Source organism: Phodopus roborovskii, unplaced genomic scaffold, assembly GCF_943737965.1.
Source record: "Phodopus roborovskii unplaced genomic scaffold, PHOROB, whole genome shotgun sequence".
NCBI classification, from domain to species: domain Eukaryota; kingdom Metazoa; phylum Chordata; class Mammalia; order Rodentia; family Cricetidae; genus Phodopus; species Phodopus roborovskii.
The window spans coordinates 41,831,924-41,859,291 of record NW_026126480.1 but is presented as its reverse complement, the minus strand read 5'-3'; the positions used below and the strand labels follow the sequence as shown (position 1 = coordinate 41,859,291).

At 45.0% G+C, this 27,368-nt stretch overlaps 2 protein-coding genes across 5 annotated transcripts in view; one reads left to right on the top strand and one right to left on the bottom strand.

The window, feature by feature from the left end:
* The window catches only part of Fank1 (fibronectin type III and ankyrin repeat domains 1), a 101,485-nt gene extending 100,495 nt beyond the window's left edge, over positions 1-990 (bottom strand). For both annotated transcript variants that reach the window (XM_051193205.1, XM_051193206.1), the window contains exon 1: positions 829-990. In XM_051193205.1, the coding sequence (XP_051049162.1) occupies positions 829-841 (13 nt within the window). In that variant the 5' untranslated portion in view covers positions 842-990. The remainder of the gene's footprint in view (positions 1-828) is intronic.
* Dhx32 (DEAH-box helicase 32 (putative)) overlaps positions 1-27,368 on the top strand; it is a 58,050-nt gene that overhangs the window by 5,671 nt on the left and 25,011 nt on the right. Inside the window, exons 1-3 of one of the 3 annotated variants that reach the window (XM_051193202.1) lie at positions 1,034-1,189; positions 15,147-15,679; positions 26,010-26,203. In XM_051193202.1, the coding sequence (XP_051049159.1) occupies positions 15,392-15,679; positions 26,010-26,203 (482 nt within the window). In that variant the 5' untranslated portion in view covers positions 1,034-1,189; positions 15,147-15,391. Of the gene's footprint in view, positions 1-1,033; positions 1,190-15,146; positions 15,680-26,009; positions 26,204-27,368 lie in introns of those variants that run through there. The other 2 variants (XM_051193203.1, XM_051193204.1) reach the window with 2 other exon arrangements.

The window sequence follows — 27,368 nt, the reverse complement described above, 5'->3', positions numbered from 1 at the left end:
CCAGAACCTATATAAAAAGTCAAGTGTAGTGGTATGATTTGTAATTCCAGCCCTAGGGAGCTGGAGACTGGAGCACCTCTGGGGTTCTAGCTAGCCAGTTTGCCTAGCATAGGTGACTAGAACTCTAGACCAGTGAGACACCCTCTCCCAAAAACCAAGCCTGAAGAAATAGTTCAGCTACCATGAACACTGACTGCTCTTCTAGAGGAACCCCCATTTAATTCCCAGCACCCACATGGCTTTACAGCCTGTTGTAACTCCAGTTCTAGGAGATGTTTCCTTCTTCTGGCCTCTGTAAGGCGAAAGGCACGAAAGTAGTACACAGACATACGTGTAGGCAAAAAACACATTAGAGTAAAAATTAAAACCCGAGGTGGATGGCATTTAAGGAATGACACCTGAGCTTGCAGTCTGGCCTCCACACAAACTTGCACCTACTTGTGCGTGCACCTATATGGCACCTGCACACATGTGCACGAACACATACATGCACAATCACACAGACAAGGAACAAAGAAGGGGGGGTTTAAAAAACAGAAATGGTGAACGTTTGTTATGTATCTTATGCTGAGAGGACGAACATGAGTTATATATAGCCCACACTTTTGGGGGTAAGGTCAAGGAGAGGCAAGACCGCATAAATACAAGATCTGGGCTCCTTGCAGATTCATTAAGACTCAGAAAGCACTATTCACCATTAGTGAGCCCACTACTCGTGAGGGCGTCAGCAGTGAGCTGTGGAATCTGCCGATCATCTGGCCCCGGTTCGAGACCTGGCTAGGCGGGCTTGGCCTCTGACCGCATCCCAGGCCCCAGCCCGCCGCTTACTGTGGGGCTCCATGGTCAGCTGCTCCCGGGGCCCCTCGGGCCGAGCCCTGGCGGCGCCGCCCTCCTAACGCCTGTCCTCGGTGGCGGGCGTCGCTTGGGTTGCCCTGACAACCGCGGACGGGGCCGGGCGGGGCCCGGCGGACGGCGAGAGGGAGGGACCAAAAAGTGACGTGGAAACGCGGAGCTGCGCAGGGGCGGGAGTAGCGTGGGGGGTCGGGGCTGGGGACCTCGGCTGCTTCGACGGAGCCGCGCCCCGAGCTCGGGAAGCCGCCGTCATCTTCTGTCGGGACCACGCGAGCGTCGGCCGAGCTCGGGAAGATCCCGCCCTGGCTTCGTTCGGCCTCGGTGGCTGCCGCTGCAGGTAACGGCAGGGCAGGCGGCAGGGGAACTGGGAGGCCGCGCACCTGTTGCAGCCCCGCCCGACCCGGCACAGCTGAGGGTGAGGGTGCCCCAGCTCGGGAGGGAGGATCGCAGCGCTGGGCTGAGCTCCTCTGGACCCGGGAGGGTCTGGGACCGAATGCCCCCGAGATGCCCTAGTGACAGAGTCAGAATAGACCCTGCTTCGGCTGGAGGACCAGTCATTGCACCGCAGTAACCCCAGCTAGAGTTGGGGCTTCCCCTGCACCTGGCATCGGCCTAGGTTGGGGTCCAGATGACCCCAAGAGCCCGGATGAGAGTCAGGAAAGACGCTGCTCCCGCTGGAGGACCCGGCCTTTGTAGGGCTGTATCCTCTCTCGAGGCTGAGGGTCCCTTGCCCCAGGGTGTTACCCCAGGTCGTGCCCAGAGATACACCGGTGAGGACGTCCCCCTGCTTGGGGCGGGGGGGGCGGGGGGGGGCGGGGGCCAGAGAACCAGGATAGGTTTTCCCTGCACCAGGTCGTCGCCCCAGGTGAAGGCCAAGATGTCCCCAAGACTCCTGGGTTTGGATGCCCTCTCGGCCTGGAGGACTCGCCCTTTGCACCGAATGTTCTAGAGTGGGTGTCCGACTGCATTGGCCTAGGAGAGTGGGACTGTTTGAGTGTGAAAGCAGCTTCTGTCACGGTAGTAGGTCAAGCCTGTCTCCTGTATCCCAGGGCAGTTCCTTCCCCAGTCCTGCTCTGTCATCCCTACTGTCACCTGTCAGATTTCAGGCCATGGGCCTTGTGTGGGATCTCTCTCTCTCTCTCTCTCTCTCTCTCTCTCTCTCTCTCTCTCTCTCTCTCTCTCGTGTGTGTGTGTGTGTGTGTGTGTGTGTGTGTGTGTGTGTAAAAATACTACCGGTTTTTTGGTCACTGAATCAGCCAAACTGTGTAGGACACTGGTTTCAAAGACACTGATCCAGGTTTTGCTTTAAGAAAGGTGTGAAAGAAAGGTAAGAAAGGGAGTTTTATCCTGTATGCTGTAAAAAATTTCAAACCATCCCAGAGAGTGTCAGTGGTTAAGGAGAGAGAAAAAAAAAAAAAAAAAAAAAAGCTAGAAGGAAGAAAAATGGAGAAGAGATAAGGAAGGAAATGAGAAAGTGCAAAGGAGCAGGGGGAAGTTGTAGGATTTATTTAGCATTCAGGTCTGGCGATTAAAGCCCCTCCATCAATTCCTACCACTGCCATTGACAGTGCTAGAGGAAAAATGGAAGGCCCAGCCCTATTGGGGTCATGTAAGTGATTACTCATCTTTGCCAGAATAGAAATTTCTACTCTGTGGGTGTCAAGGACACAGGGGAGAATTACTTTCCTCTAAGACAATCATTCAACGCTTTGCTGGACACTAGAAGCATCTATTCTGTGATGGAATTAGACATTTATTATAGGCTGCCAATTTAGGCTCCCCCCTCTGGCTCTATGAGGGTGATTATCAAAGCAAGGAGACTTCTGTGTGGGTGTTGACAATCAGTGTGATTTTTGTAAAACTCATACTTCCTAAGCTAAAGTACCAAACTGAGAAAGTCAGGCTGGAAGTAAATGCATCATGAGACATTTCCCATAACGTTCCTGCATCTTAGAGAAGGGAGGAGCAGGGTAAGTTTCTAGGTACTTCTGTACACAATATTTCACAAACTCCAGTTGTCATAAACGAAGACGAGGCTTTCTCATCCAAGATACCATTATGCCTGTCAGCAGTACAACAGCAAATGTCCCAAACAAACCTGGCTTTACTCACACTCACACACACACACAAGAGGTAAAGTTAAACTGTCCAAAACTATAGGCTAGATATTGAGGGAGGAGGTTGCTAAGGTAATAAAGACTAAGTGTAGTGATTGCATGAGGATTTTCAGAATGGAAAGGTGGAAATAGGAATTGCTTGAGTGCCTTGTAATAGTTTACTAGAGATCTGATCCTTGAAGTGGGCATTGAAGAAGTCTCACTCAGAACATAAAGGCAGCTAGCTGTGAAAGCAAGATTTTAGGGGGTGTCATGCCTGTGAAGAAACAACTGGCTGGGAGATGAAAGTGGAAAGGTATAATATTCATCATTTCTCCTCTAGCATTTAGCACAGTGCACTTGCTTGATGGATGAGAAGAAGAACTTCCATGTAGGGATTTGTTTTACCATCAGAGAAGGTGCTCATGGCCAGAAACTATTAATGGGTTAGAGCTTGGAAATGAATGATAAAATTTTTATTGTCACTTTGGGTTTTTTTTCCCTACTATTATGTCTGTTTCCTTTGGCTACTATGTTCAGTGTGATATTGGTGGTCAAAGGAAAAACAAAAAGGCATGCTGTAGGAGGTTTTAATTTGTTTTTAAGTTTCCAAGTTTCTTTGTGCACAGAGCAATGATGTCACTACTTAGCTGATGTGTAACTCAAGGTAACAATCCAGAGCAGCCTTAGCATGGGGTGACAAGGTAGCCAGGAAGACAATATAAAGTGAATCCCTTTCTTTTTCTTAGATCTCATAGCCACTCTCATAATGAAAAGTAAAGACAACTCAATTAGAGGTTAACTTGATTTAGCACAAATAGGGCAGCCAAAATTATACCAGTTGAGCATGAGGGTTCTGTCTCCTTCCCCCACTATCATAACTGGGAGAACAGTTTTATTTTTTGCTTTGGAGAATTTTCCTTAGCATGGTTTGGACCTTTCTTCCTCTCTGCTACTTTGTGAATTCATTAAACAGCTCAGTCAAAGGTAAACTACAGCCTGAGTTCCCTATCTGCTTTTGTGTTGTTCCCAAACCTGTAACAAACTACACTCAAACTATCTGACTCTGCTGAATGCCTGCCACTCTGCTTTTTCCCTCATCCATGGTGTAACTGTGTTCCAGGATATGGCTGTTTTCTGGCTTTCCAGCACATCTTCTGGGAGGAGGCCCATGCCCACTAAATGAATTTGTCTCCCACTGGAAGTACTCTCCAGTGGAGCACTTAGCTTCTAAACTGCACTTTCTTCTAATAGTTATCTCTTTTTGTTTTTGGACCATGTACCTCTAAATAAGCTTTCCTGTTATATAAACCCACAGCATGCTGCTTCTGTAGCCCCAGTAGTACAGAGCAGGTTTTGGTTGTATCTCAGGTCTTGAATGGAATGATAGCACAAAGGGCAGCTTCCAGTCTTTTCATAGGCCCTTATTTCTAGGTACACCTCTTTAGTTAGGAAAGCTGGGAACTACTGTTGCTCATTATCGGACAGCAGTTTGTCTAATAGTTTAGTGAAAATCAGAATAAAGTATGTGTAAGTGTAGGGACAGGGGAGGCAAAGCCTTGGGTTCAGTTTTCACCCAGTATAAACTAAATGTGATATCCTCCAACTGTAGCCTCAGTGCTGGTAAGGTAGAGGAAGAGGATCAGAAGTTCAAAGCCATTCTTGGTGACATGGTAAGTTCAAGGCCAGCCTAGGCTACATGAGACCCTATTTCAAATAATAATAGTGAAGTGTTAATAGGAATGGATACTGGTATCTTCCGTGTTGTAAAAAGAACCCTACCGTCCCCTGCCCCAAGACAGGATTTCTCTGTGTAATAGCCTTGGTGTCCTGGAACTCACTTTGTAGATCAGGCTGGCCTCAAACTCACAGAGATCTGTTGTGGAATATTAGTTTAAGATGTGTCACATTTGTTTGTGCTGTGGAATATCTGTTTAATGAGGCAAAGATATGTTACATTCATACATGTTGCATTTGTTTAACTCTGTAAGGCTGTGTTCTTTTGCCTGCCCCAAACACCTGATTGGTCTAATAAAGAGTTGAACGTCCAGTAACTAGGCAGGGGAGAGAAATAGGTGGGGCTGGCATGCAGGGAGAATAAATAGGAGAAATCTAGAGAAGATGGAGGAGTGAGATGAGGAGAGGAGGGCGCCAGGGGTCAGCCACACAGCCAGCTGTGGAGTAAGAAGGAAAGAAAGACTTACAGGGTAAAGAAAGTAAAAAAAAAAAAAAAAATCCATGGGCAAAACATAGCTAAAGAGAAGCAAGCAGGATAATATAAATTAGAAAAGTTGGCTAGAAACAAGCCAAGCTAAGGCTGGCCTTTCATAAGTAAGAATAACTCTCTGGGTGGGGCCTCCAAAGAGCAAAAAACAAAACAAAACAAAAACAAACAAAAAACCAGCCTACAGAGATCTGCCTCCCAAGTGCTGGGATTAAAGCCATGGGCCACCATGCCAGATGTAAAAGAATCTTTAAATGTGGAGTTTCTAAATGGAAAAGGCAAGGTTGGCATAGAATCACCTGGGGCCAGACTGCCTGACTTGAGACACCTGCTGTATCACAGCCAAGATGCTAAAAGCTGGACCAATTAATCAAACCTCTGAAGGCTTAAACTTCCTCATTTGAACAAAACGGGACTGATAAGTGTAACTCAAGGGGCTCTTAAGGGTTTAAATGAAATTATTCATATGAAGAGTTTAAGTGCTCAGCAGCATCTGGCATAAAATAAGCATGCAGTGAGTGCTAATCAGTAGACTTATCACCGTCATCATCATTAGTCCAACTTCACGTGTGTGTGTGTGTGTGTGTGTGTGTGTGTGTGTGTGTGTGTGTGTGTGTTTTGACATGTTCTCCAACTGTGGTCTGCAAACAGGTGCTGCCCCCAACCACCTGTCATGTGAGGAGGGGAGTAGGTACCTGGACCTTCTCAGTAGCAAGGCTACTTACATTTTTGTAAGTTCATTTACACTCTGATACCAGCTTCTTAGCTTGCCAGAGGTCAGCACTTTGCATAAAAGTGCCATGGAATATTGGAGCCATGATCACATGCTAAAAAAAAAGGAAAAGGAAAAGGGAAAAAGGAGATAGCCTTTTATCCTAGTGCCCCTGCTTGCTTGCAGTCCTCATTTCTTCTCTTTTCTAAACATTAGCACTGTGGCTTGTAAATGGGTTGTTTGTTGCTTCAGCAAATCCTTATTGATCACACTACCCGTGCACTGCCCTGGGTCTATTTTCTAGGAGTTGCAAAGATAATGCTGGAGCCACCTCTAAGCTCGAGCAAGAGGGAGATGGATAAATGTAGGAGTTAGTGTTTCATGCACATAGTCAGCGTTTGCAGTGGTTTTATAGCCTGGTCATTTTGGCTTCTGCTTCCCCAAGAGGACAGCATCATATCTGTTACTCCTGTAGCAAATCATGCAGTGTCACAGAGGTCAGTTCCACTTTTCAAAACAGTGTTTGACTCTTCTAGAAATACGCAACACTAGCAAGCATCTGAATGAGAAAATAACTTTTAAGGGTTATTATTGAGAACACATCTTCTTTCACTGTCGCTTGTAACTGAAAGTGGGAGCCATAAAAAGAAAAATGTGAACACACAGCAACCCCAGATTAATTCAGAACCTAACTGGAAATGAATCTAGGTGTTCCTGGCAGTGTTTTCTCTTGTTGTATCATGCAACTTCACAGCAGCCTTGGTTCTGAGCATACAGCATGCACACTTGGCACTGTTTGTACCAGCAAGCCCTTCCCGACACTCTGGGGCTCAGATTCTAAACCGTTGTGTGTTACTACAGCAGTACTTTGTTTTGTTTTGTGTGTGTGTGGTATATGTGTGTGAGTGAAGAGGCCAAAGGTCACTGTCAGGTGTCTTCCTTGGTGACTTCTTCACCTTATTTTGGGGGGACAGGGTCTCTCGTTGAACCTGGGATCACCAACTTCATCCTAACTGGCCACCAAGCTTGCAGGATTCACCTGTCTGTATCCCTCTTCTCCCAGTGAGAGGAGATTACAGATGCACCTACACACACACACACACACACACACACTCAGCTTCCACATGATACTGGGGATTGAACCCGCTGAGCCAGCTCCACAGCTCCTGACTTAGAGTGTTCTTAATGTGCACCCAGAGATTTCTGCCCTTATAAAAAAGCAGTGGTTTAATTCCTGAGAACAAGACTGAATACATTGTACCATCTTTCCTCAGCCTGCTTCAGATTACTTTGTCTTTGCATTTGTTGTGTTAGGGTCCTTGATTTTAAAAATTGCTGTTTAAATTGCTGACTTGAATTTCATGGGGAAAAACAAATTAAATGAATTTTGGCTTATAAGGACAAAATTTCCTAATTTTGAAGTCCCCCTAAGTATACTTCTGTCACTTATACTATGTATTTGTACAAAGTGACATTCTTAGCACTTAATAATTCAAAAATCAGTTAACCTTAAAAAGCACCAAAGAAGCTTCATGTCTTGCAGGATACCCTGCCAAGATTCATTCTTTGTACAAACATAGACAAACATGCCTATCTCATCAGTATGCAGATTTGCCGTTGGTTTTAATAAACGGTGATGCTATGTGTATGCCAAAGGATTGTTTTAAAGTGAATTTCTTTGTGATCAGTAAATGATTGATTTATATATATATTGATTTTATGCACTTGTATAACCAGGGTCACATCAAAGTTTCTGAGGTTACAAAGGGATGTTGAGCAGAGTCACTAAGAAGCCTTGTAGAAGACCTGTCTACCAATTTGCTGTCATGTGAATCATGAGTGATTTGCTGCTATATAGAAACTGAGGGAACATCAGAGAGATTAAAAGTCTGGAGAGCTTTTGCATTAGCTACATACAAGGCGGGCATCGTATATAAGAATAACTTACAAGAGGCCAGATGTTTCATACCTGCCCTGTAAATCCAGTCTTGGGACCAACTGATCTTTCAGACCTACTAAAAAATAATAAAGGTTCTTGTCAAGCAGTTTCCCTTAATGGATGCCTGGAGAGGTGGCTCAGGCGGTTAAGAGCACTTGCTCTTCCTGGAGAGTCAGGTTCAGTTGCCAGTATCCACATGTCACCTCACAGCCATCCATAATTCCAGTTGCATGGGATCTAACTCCCTCCAAAGTACAAGGCACATGCATGTTGGATAAACATGCATTAAGTAAAACACCCATTCATATAAAATAAATATAAAAAATGAAAAAAGAAATGTTCTCCTTGGTTTGTAATAACTCTTAGGATTTTGTTGCATGAATTGTGTTTACTGGTTTCTCCTGCTGGGTGTCCCTGTTTATAACCACTCCCATTGTACCGTGTACCTTAATTTAACACTTACTGGTTCCCCAAGAGCTGGATCTCATGGGCAACTTTAACAAAACCAAAGGCAGGTGATGAAAAGATAGTCAGTGCTAAAGAGAATAGTGTACTATGAAAATGAAAATTGCAAGGAAGAGCAGAGAACTTTCGAAAAGTTGGTCAAGAAGCATCTGCGTTGTCCCTCCTGCACGTGAACAGCCTTTGTATGGTGTATCAGACCACTTATGTTGTGGCTCCCTCTCATTGTTGAAATCATCCACCCAGATTTGCCTGTTTCTCCTGCATGCCTCAGCCTTGCTTTCCCTCTTTTAGTTACTTGGCAATAAGATGAAGGGTGTTAATATGTCATGAGCAAAGAATTTCTATTTTGACACCCCCTCAGCCTTGGCTGGAATGGAGCCCCGGGAGAGAAGCCAGCCTGTATGTTCACACCATCTCAGCATGGCCACCATGCAGGCATGCATCAGGCCAAGTGCTGGCTTGAGTGAGTGAGGAAACCTGAAAATGTAGACACAGAGAGTGAGACTGATTGAATTGTGAGAGGTGCCCTGTGATGTAATGCATCAAATGTTTTAAAGGCATAAAATCCCTAAAGACCACAGCATGGATAGACATTTATTCAGTTACCTTAGTAATCGAGGTTCTGGATCCTAAGGATCAGCAGTGAAGGAGTGAAGCAAAGCTCCTCCGGCAATAGTCCAAATGAATACCAGAGTGGGTAGGTAGCTCCCCTCCCAGGTATGTGAGGCTGTTGCCTGTTTGCTATCAGCCTCAGAGACATGTGATGTGCTGGGGCAAGTGTAATGCCTGCTGCCTTCTGAATCTCAGGGCAGCCTTCTTGTTTCCAACAGTAACTCCTGAAGAGGTCAAGGAAAACCAAATCAGCGGATGCTGGACTGATTAAATCTAAGCACAAGTACACACTATTGAGCTTATGAATCTGCCTATTCCTCTCTTCTAAGGGTAGCAAGGGTGTATAGCATGTCATTGATGAAGAGGATAAAAGTGTCACCATAGTGACTTCCTAATGGGGTAATTAGATATTATTCAGCAGTGCCAAGGGATCTTGAAATCTGAACAGTGATGTGGCAAAAAGCAGCTGTGCAGGATGGAGGATAGCCTGCAGGGAGGCAGGGGGAGGGGTTTCGGGGGTATAGTGGTCACAGATCATGGGCCTGATGGCCTAAGGAAAAGAAAGGAATAGAATTCTGGGAAATTGTTGTGGACTTGTTGACTGACTTTGTGTACGGGAGCTTGATAAAAATCTCTCTGAAGTGTTAGCGTCACGCATCCAGTCAACAGATATTTATTGAATGTCTCACATGTGCTGTGAGCAAAGTAGACCCCAGAGCTCTGCCTCACGGAGCTTGCTTGTGGTGGAGGCCTCCGATACCAGAGATACATATGATGAAAGGCTGTAATGTTATGGAGAAGAGGTGGCCAGGGAATCCTTTACTGAGCTGGCACTTGGCAAACCTTTGTAAAATAAGGGAGTGAGGCACTGGTTATCTGAGGAACATTTCAGACACAGAAGAACAAGGCACAATAAAGTGCCTGTATAGGGCAGAGGAAGACTGAGACAGTGGGGGAGGGGAGATGGGGAGGAGTAGCACCAGGCTTCTGGAGGTCACCAGTGATGTTCCTGGGTTTAGGAGGCACTCCTCTATCTTCAATGGTCTCTGGTCTTTGTAGTCTTCCTTACCTCCCTCTGAGTCCAGCAGAGAAAGGTTTAGACTGAGCCCACCCAAACAGTCCAGGGTAAGCTGAGCTCAAGGTCCATGGTTACAGCTGCAGGGTCCCTTATATTTTTGCTGTGCAAAATACATGCTCAAGAATTTCAGGGAATACTAGCCTTTTGAGACCTGAAGAGTTGCCTTGCAGGCTGTTCCACTGTCCAAATCTGCTGGTATCTGGAGTCCCTTTATGAGTCAAGGGGCTGTCGAGCTCAGTGGGAAAAAGCATGATTGTTCACTGTTGAAGGATCAAGTAGAGGATCTGAGATTAAAAACAAACAAAAAACCTGCCAGGTGGAGGTGGTGCCTGCCTTTAATCCCAGTGCTTGGGAGGCAGAGGCAGGTGTATCTCTGTGAGCTCTAGGCCAGCCTGGTCTACAGAGTGAGTTCCAGGACAGCCAGGGCTGTTACACAGAGAAATCCTGTCTGGAAAACATAAACACAAAACAATCAAACAAAAACCGGAAGGGTCCTGGCAGGGTAGCTCAGTGGTCTAGTGCTTGTCTGTTATGTGTAAAGCCCTGACCTTAATTCCTAGCCCTGGGAGACAGACTCAAAGATCACTTCAAAGACTTTGGTCTGAGCTAGGGAAGGAGTTAACTGAGATGCAGCCAGGTGTATGGCATTGAAGCCATGTTGGGAGCTCAGTTTTAGACACGCAGAGTTTGAAGTGCTTATTCAGTGTCTGAGTGGGAGATGATGAGAAGACGTTTGAACACATATGAGACAGGAGTCCAGGGAGGCACGACATGAGGACATGAAGATGGAGGCTAGAGCACTACCCTGTCATCTAGGAAAAGGGAAGAAGGCCAGGGACTGTGCTGGAAGACTCAAGCACCAAAGAATACAGATGAGGAACACTGAATGCTGAAACAAACTAACGCAGGAAAAGCAAACCTTCGTGTTCCCATCTTCTGTTCTTGGTCTTCTGTATTTCTAGAATGATCTGAGCAGACCTCATACATGTAATGACTAATGCCCTGCGTTTTTTTCATCTCAACTTCTGATTCTTGCTTACTAAGGTTGTTACATACATACGTATTTTTGTGGATACCCAAGACCTGCTTCAAAGGGCAGCCCTGAGAAACTGCAGCCTACAGTATATATGTAGGATCACCCTGAAAAGGGTCTTCTCACATTCAAATTTCTTATAGTAAAGTGTTTATACTGGTAATAGCTTTAGTTGAATTTTATTTGACATATATCCTACCATATTTGCCTGCCTGTTCTCAATCCCTCTCTTCCTCCTTTTCTTCCCCTCCAGTATCATATATTCCAGGCTGGTGTAAAATTCATCATGTAGCTGAGGATGACCTTGAGCTTGTGATTTTCCTGCCCCCACCTCCCTGGCGCTAGGATTACAGATGTCCATTTTATACAGCGCTGGGACACACACACATTTTTTTTTTTTTTTTTTTTTAACAAGAGCACAAATCCACCTCCATTTATTTACTTTTCATTAGTTTAAATCCTGGAAGGACACAGCATCACACAGATTCTGTGTCCAATGGCCTTTACAGGAAGGTTGCTTCGGAATTTGGCACAAACCATGCCACTGTTTCCATGGGCCCGAGTTACTTTTCCCCAGATCACTCTGGTTTTGTTTGGGTTGCTTCCGGGTATCACTATGTTGTTTTTTGCTTTATACACATAAGCACATCTCTTGCCCAAGTAGAATTCAGTTTCATCGCAGCATAAACACCTTCAGTTCTGGAGACCTCTCTTATAGCCAGCAAAAATGGCCTTGTATCACAGCCTTCCAGACATATCTGCCTTTTAGAAGTCCTGCTCCCAACAGGCCTCCACAGGTGCCAAGATGGTGGAAAGACCACATATATTTTTTTAATTACTGCTAATTTGCATACCTTAGTACAGATGCAGGCTGAATGAAGGTATCTGAACATCACTGGGCCTTACATTCAGCCTCCAATTGGGTCTGAGCCACTCCACTTTCCAACGCAAGCCACACAGCCACAAGAAGTCACTCAGAGTGCCCCAGAGTCTGAGAATTTAATAGCTTGACTCCTCAAACTCACCAGTTTACACTGAAGCCCTTTGTGGACCTGGGATTTCCAAATGTTTTTCAAAGAAGCCTGTCTGGTTTCTAAGGGCCAGGGAGGATCGCCTCCCTGGGTGAGTATGCTGATGGGCTGTGGCATGGGTACTGAATTACGGAGACAAGCTGGGCTCCAGGGCAGCAGTCTGGTTTTGAATTTTCTCTACTCACAGGAATATAAGGACAACATTCTGCAGCAGTAGCTAATAGTAATAATGACCCTGAGTTTCAGGGGGAAAAGAGTTAAACTGTGGATATATGTTCTCTGAAGGCTTCAAGGCACACTACCCAGGAGTATAGTAGCATCACCTTAGACTGGTGTGGTGGTGGTGGCGGCACATGCCTTTAATCCCAGCACTTGAGAGGAAGACGCAGCCAGATCTCTCTGAGTTTGAGGCCAGTCTGATGATCTCCAGAGTTCCAGGACAGCCAAGACTACATAAAGAAACCTGTCTCGAAAAACCAAAAAAAAAAAAAAAAAAAAAAAAAAAGGATTCCTTAGGCTCAGCCTTGCTTGGTAGCCCTGGGGCACCTTCCCCAGCTCTTTCAGATTGGAGGGTTTCCTGACTGTCTGCTTCTGTGGCCTGAGTATCTGAGAATGACAGCCAGCTCCAGAGTGAAATGTTTCTAGCATGGGAAGCCTGGGAGAGCCTTAGCATCACTTTGCTGCATCCCTTTGTCATAGCTTAGCCTCCTTTCCGTTGGTGCAGTGGCCATCTTTTGTTCCACCATAACTGAAGTGATGTGAATACCTATTGTAGAGCAGAGTGGCCAGGTGAGCCTTAGGGCTCTAGAGAGAGCATGCCCAGAGTGTCTATTCCCTGAGAGTTCATAGTGGCCACTCCTTTGGTCATGTCCAAATACTATTTTTCAAGGGAATAAGAGTTTATCCAAAGCCAAGTGTGAGTTACAAACCAGGAACTACAGATTTAGGTTGCCTTGAATGAGGTATTCCACAGGACAAAAGAAAGTCAGATAAGTGTATTTACCAAACACACAGGTGAGGATATCATGTGGACCTAAGCAGAGCCAGGGAATCTTCTGCTACAGGCTCCAGGTGCCAGCCAATAACATCCTTAGTTAGCTCTGGGATCCATGGAAGCCAGTGGTCTTTTCAGTAGTGTGACAGCATATTCCAAGCTTTCCTTAATATAAATAGGAAGTTAGGTTAGTTGTGGTGGTGGCTGGTAATGAGTGTCTGTTAAGAGGACTAAAGGCAGAACAAGGTAATTTGGCTATCTAAACCGTTCCGTCTCTGCACACTCATGAAGTTCTAGTCATTGGCCTTCAGGGTCTTCAACATGCATGTGACTCACACTTTGTGAGATTGCTGATGACACTCAAGGGTGTGCCAGAAATGAACAGAAATGTGTCCAGTAAAGATGATAGCTTTGCTATGCTTATTACTTTTATTTTTTAAATGAAAAATTTTAATGTGTGTTTGTCTCCATGTATGTTTGTGCAGTACATGCATGCAGTATCCAAGAAGGCCAAAAGAGGGCATCCGAACCCCTGGAACTGGAGTTACAGATGATTGCTTGCTACCATGTGGGTGCTGGAAATCAGTCCCAGGTCCTCTAGAAGATAGCCAGTGTGCTTAACTGCTGAGCTATTTCTCCAGCCTCTTAGACTTCTTTTAAAAAGTAAAATTGGTAAGAAATAGTTCTTAAGGTAATCAGAGATATAATGTAATAGTAGCAGCTTAACTTAAAAGATTAAAAGGATGAATGAGAACTCTGAGATGTGATTCTAATTAGAAGAAAAGAAAATGTGAGCCTAAGACTGAACCTTAGCTTCTTCAGCAAGGGTCTGTATCTTAGACCTGCTGAGCAGGCATCTCAGGCTACCTTGTTTCCTGTAGATGTCTGGAATATCTTCTCACACTGTAGTCCCTGTGAAGAGCCCTGAAGACAGTCCATGATGTTCATGTTTGTATATTATTCGGTATTGTGATTCCATTTCAGTTTGGAAGCAGGATGCATTTTTCAGAACCCTACTCAGACAGAGGTGGGAAGTGTCCAGTTCCCCCCACCTCATACCCTCTGCCCTATGGGTGTGTCTAGTGCAGGGTGCCCAACAGATCCTCCTTGAGTGGCTGTCTCCCAGGCACCTACTGGGCCAGTGTGTAGAGCTTTTCTCCTTCCTTTTGAAGGATGGGGCGTTCCTGGAAGCAACAGGGAGCTAGCTAGGGGAACAAGTAGTTGAGGGAGCGTAAAGCCATAAAAAGGTTACCATGGGTCCTGCCTTATGACTTGTTTTTAACTTGAGTTTTCCGTGTGTGTGTGTGTGTGTGTGTGTGTGTGTGTGTGTGTGTGTGTGTGTGTGTGTTTTAAATTTCCACCTGGCTGATGTGAAAAGGGACTAACATCACCAACTGGTTTATTTCCCCCTGTTAATCTCTAGTAATTGGAGAAGGAAAAGTTGTCTCAATTGAAATGTAAGGAATATGTTGGTGGTATAAATCTTACCTTTCCAGATTAAAAGTTATCTTTTATTATTTTGGCTCTGGCTTGTTAAGCTTCACATACAGAAATCTCAATAAGTGTCCTGGAAACTTCTAATTTAATTAAACAAAGGCCTTATTAGCAAAAGATGGAAAAGGAAGAATAAATTCACTTCCCGCGCTGGCATTTCTAAAGTGGCATGAGCAGTCTTTTACTCCCAGGGCATGCTGGGTAATAGACTTTCTGGTAGTCAGTGTTTGGGGACCACTTTCCAAGCCCACAGAGCTCTCCCCTTTATAAAGTCCATGCCTCTTTGTCAGGGGATTAGGTGACCACGTGACTGATTAGCCTCACAATTCCGATCAGCCTCCCTGTGGCTTTCCATTCACAGCTATCCTGGTGCAGAGGCCTGAACAGAGGTCAGGGAGAGAGCACCAGACTCAGTGAGGATCGTTTTCCAAAGCTGCTGTGCACACTGCTGTAAGAGCTAGCCTGAATTCTTCCCGGTGGGAAGCAGGCAGCAGCCGGGACAGACAGTAACCACCTCACAGAAAAGACTGACTGTTTTGCTTTGAGTGTGTCTTCTGTTTTTAACTTCTTGTATGTTACCAGATTTTACACTTATCTTCCGTTTGTTTGTTTCTAGCATGTTTTATTGAAAGCCATGTAACAGACCAAGAGCGTTGAAGTGAGCCTGCACAGAGGGTAACCCAGCAACGAGGGACACGGGTTTGAGGAATTAACTTGCTGAAATCCCGAGCTGGGCCTGGGAGCCTTGCTGAGTGAGTGAGTGGGCCTCACATCCTGTCTGCAATGGGCTGCTGACAGGAGAACTGGACTGTGGAATGTGATCGAATGTGATCGGACGGCCTGAGCTCACTGCAGGAAGAAATGGATGAAGAGGAACTGGAGCATCCAAACTCCTCCTTAGAAAAACGCTATTTTCCCGATTCCCTAGATTCCAGTGATGGGGACGGGGATGAGGAAGGGGTCCTGGCCTGCGAGGATCTGGAGCTGAACCCTTTTGACGGCTTGCCCTATTCATCGAGATATTACAAACTTTTGAAAGAGAGAGAAGAACTTCCAATATGGAAAGAAAAGTACTCCTTCATGGAGAATCTGCTGCAGAATCAGGTTGTAGTCGTGTCAGGAGACACCAAGTGTGGCCAGAGCTCTCAGGTGAGGAGCCCTAGACAGGCCTGTGGCCTTGAGGTTTTGCATGTGTACAATGTTGCAACCAAACAAAAATATTAGCAACTTGGATGCTATAAACCAACCTTGGTTATTACACAAAGGAAACAATGTGGAGTGTTCCTAGATTATCCCAGAATAATAGTCCAGATGATCTCATTTGTAGTTGAGGTTTTAGAAGATGAGGTAGGTGTTAAAGCCCTCCAGTTTTTAGAGAACTAACCTCAATGTTTGTTTTCATGCCACTGGGGATAATCAGATGCCTGGCTCTTCTTGCTTTTTTCCTTTTTAAAAGGTTTTTTTATTATTTTAATTTTATATTTATGTAAGTTTGTGCACCACGGGTGTGCCTGGTACCCAAAGCACCAGGAGAGGGTGCCAGATCCCCTAGAACTGGAATTAAAGACAATCATAAACCAACATGTGAGTGCATCAAACTAAATCCAGGCCCTCTGACCAACAGCCAGTACTCTTACCTCCTGTGCCATCTCTCAACCTGCATGGCTGTTCTTATATGTGAAGTTGGCTGAGCTCAGAAACCAAGTGCACAGTAAACCATCTTCATCGTATATTTTATTTACTGACTTTGGAGAAAAGGTCTCATGTAGATCAGCCCAGTGTTGAATGCCTGATCTCTTGTTTCTACCTGCCATTGCTAAGATCATGACTATGTCCCAGCATGCCCAGCAGAAATCCTTAGTTGCCTTGCAGTAAGAAATACCAGTGTGGCCAAATAGTATCCAGATCTGGGGCTATAGAGAGGAAAGAATTAGGGGCTGTTAAAGGATGGATGTAGTAGCTAGAAGTATGTCTTGGTTGTACAGTACTTGCCAAAAGTGTCTGAGCCCTAGGTTCAATTTCTAGCATGCTAAAATGGTAAATTTGGAATACAGATGTTTCCAGTGTTGATGTGAGCCCAGGAGGATTTATGAATTGGGCAGAAGGTAGTGCTTTGTTGTGAGTTTAATTGTCCTGGGGTTGGGGCATGTCCTGATCTCCAAAAATTGACAGTTACTGAATACTTCCTGTCCAGTTTGTTGTGTTTGAACCTCTACTTTTGACTCAAGTGTGAGGTCTTTGTTTACATTGTAGAGTCTTGTAATGGAACAATTAGAATAGACCACAGAGATTATCTGGTAGAAGGCATGGTGGTTTTTCAGACACCAGAACTGTGGCCTGGAAGCCTTCAACAGTGTGCAGTCTCCTGAGCTGGTCGAAGGAACACTCACAGTGCCTGCCTCTTCCAAGTTGACTCAAATGTACTTTGGAGAGAAGAAGGCCGGGCAGTGATGGTTTATATCTGGTTTATAGCTGCCGGTGTGAAGAGCTTATTATGACTTTTTTGTTTGATTTTTGTGTAGCTTTGGAGTCTGTCCTAGAACTCGCTTTGTAGACCAGGCTGGCCTCAAACTCAAAGATCTGCCTGCCTCTGCCTCCCAACTGCTGGGATTAAAGGTGTACAACACCCCCCCCAGCTTATTCTGACTTTATATTCACTCTGATGAGTTATTTTTATATCAATTTACTTTAATGCAGTATAAGAACTAAAAGAAATCTATTTTTTATTTTAAAACTTTTTAAAATCTAGTTTTTATGTTTATTGTGTTTATTTCAGACTGATAAAGAAGTTTCAGTAATACTACAGATATTTTCCACGGCTATCCCTAGAGTCTCCAAAGATACTGTCTTACCACATTTGATTCACTTCCATACATAAACACAAACATTTTTCTCCAAAACTTTTAAAGATTTAGTGTGTGGGGGGGGGTGTTTTTATTGTTGGTGGTGGTGTTTTGGTTTTTCTTGGTTTTTTTTTTTTTTTTTTTTTTTTTGGAGACAGTGTCTCTCTATGTAGTCCTGATTGCCCTCACTCACTATGTAGACTACGCTATCCTTGAACTCACAGATCCATCTGCCTCTGCCTTCTGAATGCCGGAATTGAAGTTGTGCGCCACTATACCTGGCTATTTATTTTTATTGGTGTGTGTTTATGTGTGTGTGTGTGTGTGTGTGTGTGTGTGTGTGTGTGTGTGTGTGTGTTTCCTCAAAGGCAAAAGAGAGCTGAAGTTATAGGTGGGCATAGGCCATCCCATGTGAGTGTGGGAACAAGGCTCTGATTCTGTGAAAGAGCAGCAAGCTGTCTTTACCCCTGAGCCATTTCTCTAGTCCCTGTTCTGCACCTTTTAAGAGTAAATTGAGACATGATGGAACCCGTCTTTAATTCCCGAATTTAGGAGGCAGAGGCAGGTAGATCTCTCAGTCTCGGGCAAGCCTGGTCTACATAGTGAGTTCCAATACTGCCAGGGCTATATAGAGAGACCCCACTTCAAAGAAAAATAAAAGTTAGCAAAGCCAGGTATGATACACCCCTATAATCCAAGTACTTAAAAGGCTGAGGGAGGAGGATGAGCAGTTGCAGGCCAGCATGGACTATAGAATGAGACTCTGTCGAAGGAAGGGAGGTAGAATGACTACACCCTTCTCTTACAATAACAAGTAAGAATAAGAAAGGGGAGTATAATGCTGATGTCTCTCTTTTTACTGATTTCTGGGTATTCATATTTACAAGCTGGGATGTCCGAAAAGCATTGAAATCATCCTCCAAAAGGAATTATGCTATATCTCATCATCGTTTAAAACCCTTTCATCTGAAACAGCTCCTCTGTCCTTCATGACCTTGGCATGTTCAGGGCACAGTGAGTTCTGTGGAACTTTGATGGTGTCTGAGGTGTCCTCAGGTTGGTTCAGGCTCTGCCTGTGGCAGGGCGGCTGCAGGTGGCTCCTGCACTGGTACTCTCTCGGCATGCCATCAGGAGGACCAGCGATCCTCCTTCCAGGCTGCTGGCCATGAATGTGATCTCTTGGAGAGATGGCACTTGCTGATCCTCAGCTGTTAAGTCAATGCTTCCCATGATGCTTTCACAGACTGTGTGGAGTACGCACCTTGTCACACATTAGGCCACAGTGTCAGCCTGTTTCAGTTTGGGATAGTCTCCTTGCACTGATGGTGGCCTAGCATTGGTCCCCCATAATTCTGACATGCCTGGTGACAGCCAGCAGTGATCCCAATTCTGCCTTCATATTGACTTATGAAATTCTTGAAGAATCAGCTCTTGATTTCTTACATTATCATTTTTTTTTTTCCGATGTAGTCCTTGCTGCCCTGGAACTAGACATATAGAACAGACAGGCCTCAAACTCATAGATATCCTCCAGCTTTCCCAGCTGCTGGGATTAGAGGCATGTGCCATCGTGTCCAGCCTTGCTATTTAAAAATGTTTAAATTATTGGTTTTTTTTAAAACTGGGTCTTATTCTGTAGCCCACACCAACCTTAAACTCTTCCAACAATCCTCCTGCCTCAACCTCCTAAGTGTTGGAGTTGTTGGTGTGAGCCACCATACGTGGCTTAGCTTTCTATTATTTATTTATCTATTTATTCTACTCTTTATGTTAGCATAGGCCCATTACTCTGTGGGTTGTCATTCACTAACAAACCTATTATGTTGCTGTGTTGCTCAGTTAGTCCCCACATGGCCAGTTAGAACTACTCTTGTCCTTGTCATTCCCCTGCATCGTTCTTGAGTACTTTGTTTGTTGTTAGCACAGTAAGATGTCCCAGGCTCCTTAGCTAGCACATTCCCTGTGCCAGCCTAGGAAGCAGCCATGCTTCTCAAGTAGCCCTGGTTTCTTTAGCAGATAACTGCATTTAGAAACTGAGACCTGGGCGGCAGATGTGCCTGTTGCCATTGGCTTCTTATGTTTCTGGCTCTTCCTTCTGAGAAGTAAGTATGGTGTACCCGTATCCCATCGTTCACCTGCTCCATGTTTCGTCCTACCTCCATCTTCCTCTGTGTACCTCTGTGTACTTCCATTTGTTCATCTTTTATACTTATCTCCCTGGGTCAGGATGCACTCGTACCATTTGGCTCTAAAACCAGCTCAGCTCTGGTCTCATTGTAGCCGTCCCACTTTCCATAACATTCTTCTCTCAGCAACACAGCCCTTGTTATTTATATCTCCGTTTCCTTGTCCAGTCTCACAGTGGTTGTCACTTCAGAGTTGCTGGCTCGAATATTTCTTTAGAGCAAGATTCGCTATATATCCTGTAAGTGTTGTAACAGTTGTTATAACTGGGTACAGTGTGCTTTCTTTTGTCGTGTTAAAGATTAGTTTGTTTGAGATAGCTTCTCAAAGTATCCCAGCCTGTTTTCAATTTACTAGATAGCAAGCCAAGAATGACCTTGAGCTTCTGATCCTCCAGCCTGTACTTCCTGGGTGCTGGGATAGCACCATTTTTAACTTCTTAATCCTTTTAGTAGGCTGTGCTTTTGTTGAGTAGGAAGGCAATGCCTTTCTGCTTTAGAGAGGTCAAATTGTATTCAAATAGAAAATGGATCTATTCATTTGTTTTTGTTTTTAAATTCTGAAAGTAATTTGTTTTGTTTCCAGGACTCTCCTTTCTTGTTCCCCACAGTTTTAAATCTTTCAAAGAAAAAAAAAAAAAAATCTTCAGAGCCAAAAAGTCCATCTAACTCCTTCTCTTTCTGGTGCAGATGTTACCGGGACCGTTTAGTGCCTGTCCTGGGAAAGAGAAAGACAATTTCTTGTCCATTAGAAGAGTGCTTTCCTTTTACTGTTTTGGGACAGACTTATAAAAGCTAGCAAGGAAGAGAAGCATTTCTAGAACTACCCACTGTGTCTCCTCTTCCAGTTTTTGCCCTCATCTCTCGAGTCAGATGAGTTGGTGACATTAAGTTCTAAACTGCTAAGACACTGGTGGCGCTGGATATCTCCTGTCTTGGCTGGGGGTCTTTGTCCACAATTCTCTGTGGATATATTTGACCTATGCTCACTCAAAACCAAACATGCAAGGATGCATGACTGGAAACTCACAAGCATCCTCCATGGTGAAGTATTCTGACTTACTGGTTGACATTGGGCAGAGTGAGCTGCTTTGGGAGTCAGCTCCATGGCCCCTCTGCAGGGATCATGTGGAAGAGATTCCTATCTTCAGGTGGCTTGCTAGTCCTTAGGACACCTTTCTCCTTTTGGGAAGTCTGTGATTTTCTTGATACTGAAGGGACTTTGATGCCCTCCATAATTAGTGCCCTTGTGACTAGAAGATGTGAAAGAGGAGTCTTACTACCTACACAGGCTAGAGATAATCAGCAAGGGCTCGGTGACCTGGAGGCCAGGAAGTGTTCCATGGGACAGTGGCCGTTTTCTGTCTCACAGACGCCTTCTTCCTTCTTTCTCCAAAGTTGATGAGAAGCTGTTGGACCTGTCAATGGAAAGGGCAGTCTGCCCCACACCAGCGCTGCTCTTGTGGATGTTGTCTGGCCAGATTGGCAGTGATGAGGCTGTACACAATGCTGCTGCTACTGCTCAGGGTTCTGATTTTTATTTGGCTGATGGGTTCTTGTAGGAAATCCGTGCAGCTGACCTGAAGTATCCCAAAATCCCACAGCCTGAGCTCCTATATGTGCTATGCTGTCAAGCATAGGGACTGGAACATTTTTGCTTCACCTCTTGAATTTGTACCAGTCAGTAACAGAAGCTCACAAAGCCGATGGGAGTTCTGGTTAGCTACCCCCTCACTGCCCTCATGGCAGGAGATGCACATACTGCTGCCTACCCTGACACTTGCTTCTTTCTGCCCAGGAGTCTCTGAAAGCAGGTGAGGCTATGGGCAGAGTAGAAGCACACCTCACAGTGAGGATTTTTACATAGTTGGCATGTCCCCACAGTTCTTAAAACCACTTTCAGGGAGGGGCTTGAGAAAATATGGTAATTTGATAGATGGGCTCTGAGTGATTGATTTCCAGCTGGGAAGACTTTGTAGACTGAATACATGACAGGAACGTGGGTGTTGTCTACTCCAAACCCCAATTGCCTGCTTTGTAAGTAGGGGGTTTGTCTTTCATGTGGTAAAGGAGCAATTTCCTGTTTTGTTTTCACTGTATACTGCACAGCTTTTGCCAAGTGCATAGTGGGATTGTTGTCACACAGCGTCTCAGAACCCACTTTCCCCAAAGAGAACAAGCCCAGCAGGCTGTGAAAAGATGTAGCTCTCCACTGGCCCGTTGGCTCCCAGCCTACCCACAGTAGGACACTCTGATGGAGAAAGACTTTCCCAGGGGAAGCTATAGCAAGGTCTGTGGGGTGACAAGAGTGAGGGTCCTCTCAGAACAATGAAAACCCCCGGGTGAGCATTGTCCAGAGGAATGGCCAAGTGGAGCAAGGAACCTCACCACAGAAGTCAGCAGTGCATCCCCCTCCCCGCCAGTGCAGAGACAGTGGCGACACGACACAACGCTTTCTTGGCAAGAGCTCCTTCTGCCTCTTGAAGTTATTGAGTGCTCAGACGTGTAGCTCTCTCTGACCCCTACACTTCAGCAGTACTTGACATCTGCCCAGGATTTAGACTTCGAATACCCCTGTGATCCTAGAGCAGTGGTTCTCAGCCTTCCTAATGCTGAGATGCTTTCATACAGTTCCTCGTGTTGCGGTGACCTCCAAGCAGAAAGTGATTTCCATTGCTACTTCATAACTAATTTTGCTGCCGTTATGAATCATAATATAAAGATCTGTGTTTCCCTATGAAAGGGTCATTCCGCCCCCAAAGGGGTCTCGACCCACTGATTGAGAACCACTGGCTTAGTGCAATGAGACAAGGGTAGGAATTCTAACACCAGGACCCCTCCCATTTCTGTTCAGAGAGAGAAGATTGCACCCTTCCGTTGCGAGGCTTACTGTTCTCTGTTTCTGCCTCTCTCTTTCTCTCTCTCTCTCTCTCTCTCTCTCTCACACACACACACACACACACACACACACACACACACACACACACACACCACTGTTCTCCAGGCTCTGTAATTAGTTGTGGTTTCTGCTCAGCTGTGAAACTTAGTTACTAAGTTAACACCTCTACTCTGAGCCCAGCAAGTGTGTTCTATCCTCCACTGGGTGTTTTATGGGGCCTATAGAAGGACCTTCCCCAGTTCCAAGGTTTTGGCTTCCTAAGGTTCCTCTCAGCCCTGAAACTCTAGGACCACCGTCCCTGCCTTAGGATCCTGGCTCGCTTTTCAGTGGCTGTCAGGGGAGCCACACTAATGTCTTCTACACATCAGTCACCATCTTCCTGACTTTCTCCCTCCCTGCTTTGTGCCCAACTCATCTTACCTTATAGCTCAGGTACTGTTAATGTTAATTACACATTACTCCAGTGTTACAATGAGAAGTCGTGGGTTATCTGTTTATTATCGGTTCTGTTGTTGTCCTTTGTGATAAGGGGCCTTGGTTTCTTCCTTTGGTGCCTAGTGTCCAGCCTGGGCTCTTTCCCTTTCTCCATCATTATGATGTCGTTTTGCGTCCCAGCGCCACCTGCCCTGTTCCCACACCCCACCAGCCTGTGAGCACTGAGAGAGCAGGGACCCCATCTTCCTGGTCCCCAGAGTCTCACAGAGTTCAAATATGTGTTAGCCCCACTTTGTGTCAGGTCCTTTCTTGAATATTAAGCCACAAGTGTGGATTTTCCAGTGTGTTAGGGAACAAAAGATTCCAAATGTTATTTTATTCAGCTTGCATAAGAATCCTGTTTGAGTACTTGGCTAGGGACCCTAGGTAGAAGACCCTATCAAGAGAAATGAGATTTAAAGGGAAGGATTTGGCAAGGATGAACATGACCTGTTAGGTATATTAGTTACTTTCCTGTTGCTGTGGCAAACACCTGATAAAAGAAGTTTAAGGAAGGGTTGGCCCAGAGGTGATAGGGAAAAGCCTTTAATCACAGCAGACACATGGGTCTCTGAGTTCCAGGCCAGCCTGGTCTACAAAGTGAGTTCCAGGACAGCCAGGACTGTTGTCTTGAAATTAAAAAAAAAAAAAACTTCAGCTCACAATTTAAGGGTACAGTCCCATCACGGCAGGGAAGGTGTGGCAGGAGCTTAAGGCAGCTGGTCATATTGTGTCCATAGTCAGGGAGTAGAGAGATGTGGATGTTAATGTGGAGGCCAGAGGTCAACATCAGATGGCTCCTACTCCTCATTTTTTAAAGGGTCTCACAATGAACCTGGAGCTTGCCGGTTTATCTGTCTCTGCCTCCCTGACTGGGATTATAGAGGAGTGCTTTTTCACATCAGTGCTGGGTGTGAACTCAGGCCCATGCATATGCAGCAAACACGTTATCCATGGAATAAAGTGTACCATGTCCCCTCGCCCTTTCGTTTTTATTCAGTCTAGGACCCCAGTCTATAGGGTAATATTCTGCACACATTTGGGTCTTTCTACCTCAGCTAAACCTGACAGACATGTCTCTGGGTGATTTTTAAATCCTATCAAGTTGACCATGAAGGTTTTAACCTTTATACTAAGGAATGAAGGAAACAGAATCTTACGTGAATTTCTATTTAGGCCAGTGATTTTGAAACAACTCAGACTATGTAGGATCTTAGAAGTTTTGAATATCTCTGGAAAATACAAGAAATTGGTTAGCTCAGTTATAACAAATATTAACTGATAACTGGGATAACTTGCTGACGATGACTGTGGACCTCTGCTCTCACAGCTCATGGTCTGTGGGGCACGGAAGGAATGAGGAGCCCATGGCTCAGTGATGGCAAGCATCCTACCCCCACCCCCACCCCTTCCTGCCCTGGTCAACACAACGGGGAGTCTGATTTACTTAGGCAGAGTCAGCAGAGAGCCCTGGAGAAAATGGAAGAGATGTTCCTACCAGGTGGGGTAGGGGTGGGGGCTCAGTCTCCTCTGTTGAACTCATTGTTCCACAGATAAGGAAACTAATGCGTAGGAAAGCTGCCTCCTGTTGAATGGAGCACTAACCAGCTGACCTGGGACTCCCTGGCTGTTTCCTGGGTTACACCTGGATTGTGGTTTCCCCAGTGCAGCATCATAAAATTTCTTTCGTAGAACAAAAGTAGGCAGTGACTAAATAATGGCTGATAGTTTTCAGCCTACTGACAAGGCTGCCCCTTAACGTAGAAGGATTGCCTTTGTAATGGCAAATGTGTGCTCATTTTGAAATTACTAATACTTTCAAATTACATTGAGAATTAAAATCTAGGAATTCTACTGTGAGTCTTTGTAGATAATTTAAAGTGTTAAAAGGCTTTTACTACCCAAATCAGTTTTAAAGACTCCCGAGTACTGGTCTTTTTTAAGGCATGTACCAAAGCATAATTTATCAACAGATTATAGTGTACAAAATGAATTTGTTACCTTCTGCTATAATTCTTGCACAAATGAACTTGATTAAAACTCAGTCGATCCATAACACATTTTAATTTTTAGATTTTATTTATTGTTTTATTTTATGTGTGTATATTGCCTGCATGCATGCCTGGTGCCCTTGGAGGTTTGAAGAGGGCACCTGATCCCCTGGAACTGAAACCACAGACTGTTGTGAGCCACTGTAGAGGAGCTGGGAATCGAACCCAGGTCCTCTATAAGAGCAGCCAGTGCTCTTAACTACTGAACCATTTCTCTAGCCATACATTTTAGATAAAGAGATTTTGAAAATGTAATGGTTGAAGAGCAGCTTTGCTTGAAATTGAATCTTAGCAAGCTGGGTTGATTTTTTAATTACATTCAGATAATAAATTGGTAGAGTATTTTAGCTTTCATTAGTGGAACCATGTTAAGCATGCTCATTTTGGATATTGTTATGATTGCTTAAATTTAAATGTAAATGCCTTAATTTAGGGTTGCTATTTTTCATTTGAATGCTGTTTAATATTACATTCTTTAAAACATAATAACTCACACCAGAAGTTATAATTTTGATGGAGCCTTTTTATTACCAGAAAAAAAATAATTCATGTTTACATGAGTCTTTCAAAATTGGTGTAAGCTGGGTCTGGAGAGACTGCTCATCAGATAAGAGCCCTTGCTGCACCTGCAGTGTACCTGGGTTCTATTCCCAGCACCATCTGTAACTCCAGTTTCTCAGTTATCCAGCGCCCCCTTCTGTCTCTTAAAAAAAAAAAAAAAAAAAAAAAAAACTTGAGAGGCATAGGTTTAAACAAGTTTTTCTATGTCTTTAACTGACTTTCTAAAATCAGGGAGTCAGAACTTCATGGTTTCCAATTTCCTGATAACAACTGCATACTCTTCATTTACTAGTGATTAGAGTGCACAGGATTGAATGCTCTCAGAGCTCCACTAAGTAACGTTTAACACAGTCTGCTGGTAATTAATCCCTGAGCACGAAGCCAGCTGTGAGAAGGAGCTGCTCCTCCGTGTTTTGAGTTTGCCTTTCCTAGCAGGGGCTGATCCTGTGTCATTTTTCCCTGTCAAAGGTTCCTCAGTGGTGTGCTGAATATTGCCTTTCCATCCACTACCAGCACGGGGGCGTGATATGCACACAGGTCCACAAGCAGACAGCGGTCCAGCTGGCCCTGCGGGTAGCCGATGAAATGGACGTCAACATTGGTCATGAAGTTGGCTATGTGATTCCTTTTGAAAACTGCTGCACCAGTGAAACAATCCTGAGGTTGGTATGCAGACACTTTGTCTCGGCACCCCTTGCCTTGGGCTCTGCAGTCCTCGCCATTCACATGCCAAGCACATGGTGTAATAACTGCCCTCTCCAGCCTGGCTCACAGGAGCTATTTTCCCTCCCTGCCATCTTCAGTAGTTCCTTGTCTAAACTCCCATGATTACAATCCTCGGGGAAAATTACAACTTGTCAGTTTCACCCAAGACCTTCCATCTTGTACTTAGAGAGTTGTGCCTCCTGATGAGTCCATCGCCATTTGCCGTGTGCTGGCCACGTGGGCCCCTGCAGCTCCCTGTCATACCCATGTTTCCACACCTCTGTTCATTATACCTGGTTACCCATCACTGTACTTGGCCTGTCTGTGCCTCTTCTGGGATTGGCCAGTTCTTTCTAGCCACTCAGGGCTCCATGCAAGGGTCACCTGCACCAGGATGACTTCCCTGACCTTGTATAGGTAGGCATTAGAGGCTCTTGGGTTTCTGTGTCCTTCACATGGCCTTTGAGACCTGTTTTTCTGAAGTGTTAGGGGTTCCAAGGAGCCTTCTTTGAAGCTGCAGTTATATTATCAGATGTTTGTGCTTAGCTTTCTTTAACAGAGGTTTCCAAGGGCTTGATACAAAGTAGAAAAGAGAAATGCAAAAGGAAAAAAAACGAAGTGGGGGAATTGGAAAGTAACTGCTTGGGGCCAAGGCTTCTCTAGTAGTCTAATAGCACCCTCATAGACAGTGACTGACAGTGCCCGTGTCTGTCTCAAACTGCAAGGAGTGGCCAAAGCTGCCCAATGGGTTTCAGGTGCTCCGACACTGTCGTCCCCTCTGGGAGCTCAAGAGATCAGAATATACTGGTCCCAGGGCCAGAACATCTCCATATTTATAACGCATTCATGTGGCATGCCAGTGTGTGGCACTACTTTTGAATATTGCTGCTGCAGAATTACAGGACAGGGATGGCATCCTGCCACTGCTATCCCAGGGCCTGATATACTTGTTCCATCGAGGATGTTCACTAACTTGATGGTGTGGGGAGGGAGTACTGCCCTGACCCAAACTTAGAGGCCATTGAGAAGCCCCTGTGACTCATTCTGTTAGAATGGAGTGTCGAGCCATAGGGGATGTTTAGGCCAGTAACACCTTGACTTTAATAAAGTTCTTGAGGCTAT